The 12019-nt window shown below is 34.7% G+C and overlaps 1 protein-coding gene across 7 annotated transcripts in view; it reads left to right on the plus strand.

Moving 5' to 3' along the window:
- The window catches only part of NBEA (neurobeachin), a 459554-nt gene that overhangs the window by 216820 nt on the left and 230715 nt on the right, over positions 1-12019 (plus strand). For all 7 annotated transcript variants that reach the window (XM_071448498.1, XM_071448499.1, XM_071448503.1 and 4 more), the window contains one exon: positions 6855-6919. In XM_071448498.1, coding sequence (XP_071304599.1) covers positions 6855-6919 — 65 coding nt within the window. The remainder of the gene's footprint in view (positions 1-6854; positions 6920-12019) is intronic.

Consider the following 12019-nt stretch of genomic DNA (forward strand, 5'->3'; position numbering starts at 1 on the left):
TCAGATCTCTGCATCTAACGGAAACACACTCTTAGGCTACAGTTTTAGTGGTCAGTTTAGGATTCTCTCTGGCCAATATCACACTTGCAGATGTATTGTAACTTCTCCATGTCTAGCTCCATATTGCTGCTGATCCCTTTCATCAGAATATGCAATGGTGGAAACAGCTACATCAAACTAAAAATTAACTCTGAGTAAAAAAGTTATTTTTAACTGATTATGCTTCTAAGGTAGCCATGATACCAACAGCTTATAGCAGGTTGCAGATCGATGGCTGGCACTCTAGGAAACACAGGCTGCTTCTGTAAGAGTCAAGATACAAGAAAGGAATTTTGGCATTTGATGGGAGAAGTTAGAACAAGAACAAGAAGTTAAAATAGATGAAAAAAACACACAGATTTTCATATGCTGGACAAGGCACTAGAAATGTATATGAAATATTCAGCAATGTTGCTCCAAAATGAGGCTTTGTATCTTCATATTTTACCACAGTGTCAAATTTAAGTTCAATAATCACAATTTTTGTAGGTGAAGCGAGTACTTTCTATAATATTCTCATCCTCTTTGGACTACATAAAGGTCTATCAAGAGGGAGGGGATATTTCTTCTGTTTCCTTATGCAGTATCAAATATGGTACAGCTTAAACACATACTTAGGTTCTAATGTTGATTTTGGGCTCTTCATATTCCACCACATGGCCTATACACAAATAGGTTGTTATACACACTTAGTGTAATTTCCTTAATGAACCCCAGTACAAGGTGCAGGAGAAACAAAAAAAAAATTTCCCTTTATATGTTTGTTGTTTTTTTCTCTAAAATTAAGTGGTTTTCTGAGGAGATGGTGTTTTGTGGCTATTTTTTAGACTTCCCCCCTTCCCCCACCCTTGGCATTTCTTACCTTATTTAAGGAATTCTGGTGAATGATCTGGAAAACTATTTTCCAAAAGATTATAGTTATCAGAATTTTCTTGCATTGTCCATGCGTGGAATGTTTTCCAGCCCAATCTGTCTTCATCTCTTGATCATCTGCTTCTGATAATCTAACTTTCAAATGGAAACCATTAGTATATTCTTTCCTACTTGTTGAGTGATTTTACTTTCTTCATCATTCTGTGAGGTGTCCTTACAGATTCCCATACATTTAGAAAATGAATTCTGTGTTTTGCTTTTAGTAATAAGCAGGATGTTTTCTTTTTTATATTATATCAGAGTTATCAAGGGACTTCAGGCCCTTTCTTTTGCCTGTCCTTGTTAGAGTACTTTTGTCAAAAAATATTAAAGAATACACACAAGTGAGATGCTCATCTGAACAACTTCTGGATTCATGGCAAGAATAAGGAAATTGTAAGAATCAGCCTCTCTGTATTTAATGTGGCAAGTTGTCTTCCCCTGAGGTCTCTATAAATCTGCACACACAATTGAGAAGGATCTGAGACTTGGAGGAAATACCTAGAAAGTCAGAGTGAGTTGGTAGTTCTTGAAGGGTTGAGAAAGGATACTAAGCTCATTACTGGAACTCATCATAAATAATAAATATACCATAGCTTTCAGGGGGTTCACTATAATGGAGACAATATGAGGAACACTTTTCTGCACATCCAAAGATTGATTGATTGATTGATTTTCATTTATTTTGGGAAGAATTAGTTCAAATTAATTATCTGTCTCTAAAATCAAAGAGTGGTTGAGTAAAAAGTGGACTGGTGTTTAGGATAAATTGCCATACATAGCATACATGTTGTTACTAATAATTTTAGCGTCCCTTAATGAAAAAAAATTTCCAGTCGGGAGGTAGGCTCTAGAAGTTGTGGAGATATGTGTATCCTGTAGTACATCTCTTCTGTCTGTATTAGAAGATATGCAAATTTCTATAAGATGATGAAGGTTACTTTTCTGAATAAATTTGGCCATTTCTCAATTGTTGTTTGAATAATGTAAATGGTTTTGCAATTGTAGTTTTTGGGTCGTTTTTTTTTTTTCATCCAAAATACCAATGAAATGTTCCTCTGGGAATGTTGATACCATTTTCAAGATAAACTGGCCAATTACCACAGATGATCAGAAGGGCAATGGGGTCTGTGTGCTACCAAGAAAGAAAAAATTTAACATATTATTTAAAGTCAATAGAATAGAGGGAAAATGAGGCTGTAGTCTGGTGAAACTGCAATCTAAAACTTTCTATTACCATTGTTTTATTAAATTCACATTTGCATAAATAGTGTTATGAAAGTTTTGCATTCTTTTCCTTTCTGGGATTTGGCCAGAGGCCAAGAGCATTCCAATGCTTGCAGATTTTCCATCCAGAAGGATGTTGTCAGTCATTCTGCAACTTGCTTATTGTGGTAAATAGCCACTTTTAAAATGGATGACCAATTACAAAAGCCTAAAATTGATCCCAAATTTATTGAAATAGTAGACCAAAAATACTTTTTTTTTATCCTTTATCAGCAGTATATATGTGAGTATGAGAGAAGTATACAGTGTTACTGGAATTCTTAGATCTGATTCTCATTCCAAACAATAATGCAAGGTTTTCAGACTCCAATATTTTTAGGTAAATTCTTCTAGGACTGGAGGGGACAAATCTATGGTCTTAAAAACAGTATAATCATCTCAAAAATTTATGAGACTGTGTCTTGAAATCAGTTTTCCTGTTTTTGCCTGCTTTTGCCTGCTTTTGCCTGCTTTTATGGACACAATTTTCTGCCATATAAAAACCACAAAACATTTTGTACATCATGTAACATTTCTTTTGAATATTTCCTCCTAAATGAAGTAAAGAAAGTTATTGGTGATTTTGGGAGGTAACTCCACATCATGGAGTTCAAACCCGAGCTAAGTTACATGCATGTTGTGAATTGCAAACACATATTTATAGTTTCCATTTCATTCTCCAGGTGAAAGCTAGCACCAGTTCAGCTCCATACAAGATTTTCCACCAAATATATTCAAGGGTCTAGGAAGAAGGAAGTTGATATATTAGAATTCCGTCTGTCTCAATAAGTTTTAACTACACTGCAGTGATCAAAGAATTGAGGTGTCAACTGAGTTATCAGTCTTACATTAGAAAATTCACTGAATGTTCAGTATGACAAAAACAAATTAACCTCAGATATATTTAAGGCATGGAGAAGAGAGAAGTCCAATGAAGATAGAATTGATTGACACAGTAGCACCTGTAGTTCAAGGAGAATTGTAGGATGATTACTACACCAGGTATCTCTCCATTTCAGTAACTGCACTCCTTTGAGAAACTTGAAATTTTTGATACAAATTTAAACTTCCTTGCAGAAAGTGGAAAGGGTGAGAGAACTCTGAGAATCAAAATTCCTTTTTTAATAACTATACTACATTATCACAAGATTTTTTAAAGACATGTTCTAGACATCATGAATAAAAATTTAAAAATTGTAAGCAAAGCATTATTTGGAAAGAAATATAATATAAACTAAGAAGAAGTTCTTAACATGCCGAGTCTATTTTTTCCTTTTTGACCCCTCCACTACTTTTTTCCAATGCAATTTTTCCATTATCAATTTAAGATGCCTGGACTGTTTTTGTCCTTTTTTTTTCTTTCTTTTTTTTTTTTTTTATGTGTACTAGAGATTCAAGAATTTTAAAGAAATAGAACTTGGAAAATACACTCAAAAGTAAAAATTGTAATGATATCAGAGAGTAAATGAATGTGCATCGTGTTTTATAAAAAAAACCCCTGAATTTCAAGCAATATCTGTACTGTGGCATTCATCTCCTGTCCTCTGCATGAACAGTTTCATAACAGCTTTCAGCCTGAACTTTCTTTCAAGGAGATGGTACTGAGACATTCTTTATGCATTGACACTGTTCAAGCAATGACAGAATAGATTAGGAGAAGAAGTTAAGGAATGTGGCAATTTCCATTATCCTAATAAATGAGTACATTTTTTATTAATAGAATTTAATAGAATTTTGCATAATATAAATTGTTTATAACAAAGTTATACTGGAAGTAATTGAACTGAATGTCTAAAGTCATGATGTTTGGTAATTATGCATGAAGACAATTTTTAAATTTATTTATCAATAAAGTTAAAATCTAAATTTTTGTTCTGTTTTTAGTACAAAGAAATGGTGTCATCATTCTTGAACACTGTCAGTGTTAGGCAGCCCTGAGTCTTCTACACTCCACCTTGTTGAGTCATCCCCACAGCCCTACCAAGCAGGAGACCCAAGGGAAGAGAGATCCATGCAGTCCTGCATAGAAGTAGCTGTCTCATACATGATTTTGTCAAAGGCTTCTGTTATTTCAGCACCTAATTGCTACCATCATTTTTGAGGCACAGAAAAGGCTTCAAGCTCTTGCTCTAAGGCTCAGAAGATTCATGATACACTAAAACCACGTGAGATGTAGTGTAGTCATTCAAGCACTTAGCTGCTAATAACCAAATGACTATGCTGTGGTTCCACTTTGCTGTAGCGTAAATCTTCCAACTACTGTCCCTGCATCCATTTCATTTGGTGTTTGTTTTTCAGCTTCTTGCATTTTGGGGTTGAGAAAGATTCCTCTGGAATCCAAGAGAATATAAACAAAATTGCTCCACATCTCAATCCAGTTCTTAAAGTACATACGATAACATGAATGGCCATTGCAAAGGCAACTGTAATGCAGGCATTGAAAAATATTTTCAATGCATCTTTTAAAAACAAAATGGAAGAAAAGAAAACCAGGTCCCTCTTCACATATATAGGTAATGCCTCTGGATAGTGAATCTGTTTGTTAAATTATGCTTAAATGTGAAATAAAATTGTGGCCCTAATGATTATTTGTGGATTAATGGGGGGTTGAGAGTCTTAAATAAATCTTGTCATAGCTACTTTGTAGTGAAACAATGCATGAACCATGAATCCTAATTTCTTTCTAGGTTCTGCATCATTATGTTTTTCACTAGTTTTGGGTAGATAGTTCAGCAAGTATGAAACATTTTTATCATGAATAATTACTTCATATAAATCAATCAGTTTTTCCACCTATGGAGATATAAGAAGTGTTTTGTTACTTCCACATAGGTATCTTCTTAGTGACTTTTTAGGCAATTTAAGATATTTCCCATAAAATCCAGTTAGCCATTTTGGATGTCCTGCAGAATCGGAGACTGAGCTGGAAGATCTGGCAAATACTTGCAAGAATCTCTTGGGCTTTTTCAGACACAGGAAGACCCTCTGTTACCTTTTAAAAATTTAATTAGCATACTTTCTTCGACCTGTCTTAGGAAACATTTATTCCTTTCTCTTCTCTCTTGTCAACTTCTTTCCTGACTGCAAAGTCATATCAGCTGTGGTGCAGAAAAGAATCTCAAAAGAAATGCTGATAGTGGTTTGTATAGTGTACAGTAAAAGGCTCTGATAAAAAAAATGCTACACTTTGAATACTATCTCTAACCCAGGCCTTTTGTTTCCTAAAATGTCTCAAGGTGCCTGTGTTTAGGTAATTGAATTCTTTCATTCTTAGCTTCTCAGAGTGATTTTCTACTCTACACAGATGATTTAAGTGATATCATTAGCTTCAGTTACTAGATATGAAAAATAACAAAATAAGCATCACTGAAGAAAGGACTTGTTACAATAGTTTTCTAGCTCACAAGCTACAGGCTTGGGTGCTGATACTGTCTTCCCTAACCAGGAGTTACCTGCTCAGCCACGGGTCAAGAGAATGTTCATTTATTTGGGTATTTTAGTAGCTTGTCTTTTATAAAACCAATCATGAGTATTAGATTGTTGTTGTTGGGATTTTTTTAAGATGCATGACTTGGTCATATCTGTAAATTTGTATAATTAGTAAGAAGAACTTTGCTGATTAGTGACTAGATTTCACAGCTCTTCTTTGAGAAAATTTCCTTTATCTATGGAAAACCATCTTTTTTCACTCATATTATGGAACAAGAATTGTGAATTTCTGCCTGAATTTTTACTCTTGGAAAAAAAATAAATGTAAATTAATCTATTAAAGGAATAGTTCTGTAACTAACCATCTACCCATTGACAACATGTAGTCTTAGTCTAGGAACTCTCTCTGTAATCCAGCTAATGTACTTTGTTTTGTTTTTCATTGTGATGCAGAGGAAATTATTATTGCTTTTAAAGAATTTTTTTAAGGAATTATCACAAAACAAAGTAATCTTTACTTGTCAGAGAGAGATCAACTCTTTTTCATCTCAAGTATCAGAATTCTTGATGTGATAGAAGCAGTGGGTTGTATGACAAAAGCTATTTGTGATGCATTTTGAAACTTCTCTTTAACTTAGTGGTATATGAAGTAAAATCCTGTTAAATTTAATATCAGTTAAGTGGTTTAGATTACTTTGAAATTTCATCTTGGAAATCCATGGTAACAGTAAATCAATTTAAAAAAATAGTTTGTTATCATAGACTGGTTTTGTTTTCACTTATAATCAGAAAGAAGCAAAAATTGAACTCCATGAGGGTGGATTTTATACAGATTATTGCCTGTCCTTTATAATAAAATGTGCAAGGTGTAGCAGTGAAGCCATATGAAGAAGGTACTTTGTTGCACTAATGTTCATTGGGCGACTGCATGAACTGAAGAAACAAGATGTGTTTTCTTATTCTCTAGACAAGGAAACTAAAGCTTGCTTAAGGGTGAAAAAGAAGACACGACCATCCAAAATTTATTTGAAAATCTGAATGAATTACAGTTTTTTAAATGATCAGATCATTCTTTTAAGGGGGGGAGTGTTGGGGGGAATTAAGAAGTTCTGCCCAAATTCAATCTCCTTAGGAAGTCACCAGGGTCAGCTTCAAAAATGTGGTTTAAAATCCTTGGGTTTTGATCATGTTATGTTTTATCTTCTTAGGAATGGCAAAATTCTATTCAGAAGAATGCAGGACTTGCATTTATTGAGCTCATCAATGAAGGAAGGTAATGAATTTTAAAGCTTTTGAACAAGTAGTAATTTTGCATTTATTCCATTGGGTGATACACTTCCTCACCATCTGTTCCAAAAAGATTGTGAAAAGGCCATGTTAATTAAGAGATTTATTGTATAGATACTTTATATAGTAAATATTTAATTTATAAGTGTGTAAATTTTGAAACTTTTGTTTATTGACAGAAGGAAATAGAATTCCCTTGGACCATGTATAAGTTTAGGGTTATTTGAGAATTCAACCACCATTCTCCAGAGCAGCAAGGTTGTTTTACCCAGAGAGTCCAGGGAGCCCAATCTGTAAAACCATCTGCTTCTCCATCTGTTTTAGGAGCACAGCATTCATTTTACAGACATACTTCTCTGTCCTATAATTTCATTATTATTTTATCTAGAATTTACAGACAATTTGAGTCCTGCAAACCCCACATGACAGTGCATTTATATGAGCTTCCTTGATTTTGAAATTTTTTATGAAATTTTTTAATCAATCCTCAAGTAATTTTAATTCTATGTATTGTACTCTGTGCATTGTTTCTCACTACTTCCAGCCACCAAGCTGGGAAGCAAAGGGAGACTTTCTGGCCCTTCTGGTAAGAGAGTACCCAAGACAAAGAAAACCACTTAGGCAATGTCTGATTTGTATTAGCCAATACATTAAATCCATTTGAATCTATGCATTTTGTTATGTGCAGCTAAAAAAAAGAAATAGCAATACACCTGTTGAAGAGATCTTGTCATTTTATGTGTGATTTCTTTTTTTCACTGATGATATCTAGTTATTAAAGTGAAGTATCAAGTCTTCTCTTTATTGTATGGTATTTTTTGTCTAGCTGATATTTTGGTGGTTAAATCATGCCTTTATTTGAAATTAAATTTAGAAAACATCAGAGTATAGAAATATAGGAGTATAAGCATTAAAAAGAAAAAAAAAAAAAGTGTGTTACTACCCAGAGTTTGACTGGTCCAAATTCTTCTGGATTCCCTGTGCGCAGTGAAGTTATAGTGCTGTATAGCAGTAGGAAACATAAGTCCCTCCACTGGAAATTCTTCTTTCTATGAAAGGCTAATATGAGGTTTTACACCATAATAGGGCTCACCTGAGCAGGTCATGTACTGTGCATTGTACAAGAAATTGTACCTGGCAACAGACTAAATAATTATAGTTAGCGTATGTTCTTAGATAGTAATATGCAATACCATTTGGACCTTTGCTATTTTCTCAGCCAGGATATTGAGATCAGATATTATTATGCTCACTATTGATAAAATGAACATTCTGAGCAAATCCTATGTCTACATATTTTTAGCAGTCAGATTTTAAGATACCAGTGGACCTTCTAATCCCCTCTAACAATGACTTTTCAAAAATAAGAATCATATAAGGACCATTTCTTAAATCCAGTCATAGGAATGTCTAATCAAACTGCCCTTGGGCACATGTTCCTCCCTATACTTTTCTCAGAAAGTAGTTTTAGAATAAGTATGTGTGTGTGTTACTGAAATGCTCGTCTTTGAAATCAGCCTGTTTGTTTTTAATTTACCCTTTTGGGGAAAAAGATAACAATCCTTTAACTGAAAATTGTTATAAATATTTATTCTGCTTAATAGCTAAACTTGTGAATGCAATTCATCAATCATAGCTAGAGAATGCAATTGTGCAGTTGTCAACAATTAACAGGACATAAACAGTTGATGAATGTGCAGCTGAATTAAAGTGCTCCCTAGGATAACCTGAAATTATAAACTGGATCATTTAAAGGAATCTAACAAAGGATCTTTATAATTAAAACAAAGCAGGGTTAATGGGATGTAAAATTGCATATAATCACTGTGCAATAATGATTGAATTTTAAATTATTAAAAGCAAAATGAAGTCTAAGAATATTTTGAAGGACTTTCTGGGTAAGATTTTGAGATACCTGGGAAATAAATCAAAAGTTTTGAGAAAGATTTTTCCTTTGAATACGGATGAAAATATTTAAATGTAATGCAGTTTTAATATCTTCAACTAGACATCTTTATTTTAACATATGTATGCTATAACGTGATTTTCTGAGTACCTAACTCTTGTTATTTCTTCTTGAAATAATTTAAGTGCCTTTAGGATTTTTGAATGGATTAGAAATGTTCTTAAACAAAATATTTCAGTATAGGTGTAGTTTAAATAATTACAACTATATTCCTGTTACTTTAACAAGCTGCATTTTCATTTTAAATTGGTTGATTTACACTGTTTCTGGGGTTTTTTGGTATACATAATGTTTTTTCAGGAAGATCAGAATAACATGTAGTTTTAGAGTTCAATATAGAAACACTGATACGGGTTTCTGAAAATAGGACTGCTGTAACAGCTTTTAGTGTAACAAGAGATCTGACTACAGATTTAAATTAATTCTTTCAAGGTATGTAATACACCTGAAAGATTTAGTGACATCCTGGTTATGATCTTGAACTTTATGCTTCTATGTAATCAGTCCCCTGCTATGAATCTGTGATGTTGAGGGTATCGCACATGTCAAGAGCTTCACTGACAGCAGCTTAATTAGGATTTCAGATTTACATTGGGGTGTACACATAAGCAGGCTTCATAATTTTAGAGCTGGATGTATCTGCAATGTTGGCTGTGAAAGGAGACATGAAAAGACTCCTTTAGGAATGATATGTGAGGGAGACAATGGCCCACATTTAAGTGAAGTAGTGATGGATGAGGTCAAGAGAAAATGGCTGCTCACTGACAAAAAAGAGAGATAAGAGCACCCACCTCAAGTAAATATGTATACAAATGCATACATCTTGGGCAACCTGGAGTAGACATTACTCCACATGCAATCACAAAACTATGACATCGTTGGAAGGAATGACTAAGATTTGGTGGGACAGCCTGCACTGCAAGACAGAAGTGCTGCAATAGACAGTTTCCTAGGAAAAGGTAGCCAGAGAAAGCAAGGAGGGAATGTTGCCTTCTCTGTGAAGAAGCAGTTCAGATTTTTTTAAGTTCCTCAGTGGGATGGAAGATAGTCTGGTTGATAGCATGCAGGACATGATGAGAGAAGAGTCACAGTGGTGTCACAGGCCACTCATTCAGAGTGAGGGAAAAGAAGAAGCATTCTCTAAACACCTTGAAGTATCTGGATCACAAACCCTAGTTGCCCATGAGGGCCTTTAACCTTCCTGACAATCTCTGGAAGTGCAACAAGGTGGGATGCATGCAGGAAAGACAATTACTGAAGACTGCTGGGGATGACTTCTTGAAATATGATGAGACAGCTAAGACTGACACACAGCAGGATCTGTTATTTACCAGTAGGCAAGAATTATTTTTGAATGTGATTAATTAATGACACCAGTAGGCAAGAATTATTTTTGAATGTGATTAATTAATGGCACCTTTGGCTGTACTTGCCATGAAACAGTGGTGTTCAAGGCCCTGAGGGAAGTGAGGATTGAGAGTAGCAGAATGAGTGCAAATTTTAGTCTATTCAGGAAACAGATCAGTCAGATCCCATGGGAGGCAAATGTGTTCCTTCAAGGTAGTTCTAAAAGGTGTCAGACTTTTAAGTACAGCACTATCCAAGTGCAGGAACAGGAAAAATGTACATGTAGCAAGAGAGTGGTTCAGCCAGAAAAAGAAATTATTATAGAGCTCTGATGCAAAAGGAGAGTACACAGGAGGTGAAACTAGAAGCTGTCTGGAAAGGAGGAATTTAGAAGCGTGAGCACATAAGAAATATTGTCAGGAAGGCCAGCAGTCAGCTGGAAATCAAACTTGGAAGAGATATCAAGCATAACAAGAGCTTCATTAGTAGCCTGACCTAGTAGGGAAATGTCTTGTTGTTGAATGGGGTGGATGATTTAGTCACAGATATGACTGAGATGCTCAATGCCTTATTTTGCCTCCATCTTCACTAAATTTTATCAAGGCTCTGCCTTTAGTGAAAGAGTTAAAGGACCAACATCTACCAACAGTGGATAAGGTCTGAGTCAAGAATTCCTTGAGACAGCTTGTGTCATACAAGCCCATGATACCTGAGGGGTACATCTGATGGTTGTGAAAGTCTTTGCAAGGCTGATCACTGATCCAAGAAGTCAAGGAAATTGGGGCAGGTTACAGGCACTGGAGAAAGGCATATGTTACACCCATCTTTAAAATAGTCCTCAAAATCCAGGGAAAAGCTTGTAACCTTTTTTTCTGGCCCTTGGAAGACCATGTAGTAAGTCCCTTTAAAACAAATTCTGGCTGCCTGAAAGAGAAGGTAATTGAGAACGATCAACATGGATTTACAAAAGGTAAACCATCCATGGCCAACCTCTTTGCTTTCTGTGATTAAAAAAAGACAAAACAGTCAGATTTGTGGTCACAGGAGTAGCAATGAACATCATTTATCTTGACACTGGAAAGGTCCCACAATATTCATGCACCAGGTAGAACTCTACATTCTGAAGTGATGGACAACTAAATAGATAAAAGACTTACTACTTAAACAGGGTCCAAAGTTTGTGGTTAATTGGTTGTACCTTAGCTTAACATTTTTGACAAGCAGAGTATCTCAGGGACTTATCCTACCTAAGAGATGGATTTTATAGGTCATGATCTGTTCATCTTTCAGAGCTGAATTACTATCCTCATCATCCATTTCCTTCCCCCATTGTGCTTTCTCAACACTCACCTCTTTAAAGAGATAATATTTTTCCTTTCATTTAAATATTTTCCTTTACTTTTTACATAATTTCTTCATTTTAAATAGAGGAAGTCTAATTCTAATATAAATTTAAGGCAACGTGAGCCTATATTTAATCTCAGATTTAAAATTGTAAACTTTGTTCCTGTAATTCCATCTCTGTACCTAAGTGTGCTTTCTACCTTTAGCCATGAAAATATACATTTTAGCATATCCACCTACATGGACCTCTGAGCATACTTAAAATTCACAAGAAGCCATTTTCTTTTAAACCTTGTTTTGTTGAAATATTTTGAAAAAAAAGAACAAGGTGTTTATATAGTCTGGAAATCAGTGTTTCTTTACATTTTGATGAATTATTAATTCAGTCCTGGGAGGAGGCTCATAAAGACTTATATTCTTTCCTTGTTA

Source organism: Agelaius tricolor, unplaced genomic scaffold, assembly GCF_023055355.1.
Source record: "Agelaius tricolor isolate 1412-34295 unplaced genomic scaffold, bAgeTri1.0.p SCAF_26, whole genome shotgun sequence".
NCBI classification, from domain to species: Eukaryota; Metazoa; Chordata; class Aves; order Passeriformes; family Icteridae; genus Agelaius; species Agelaius tricolor.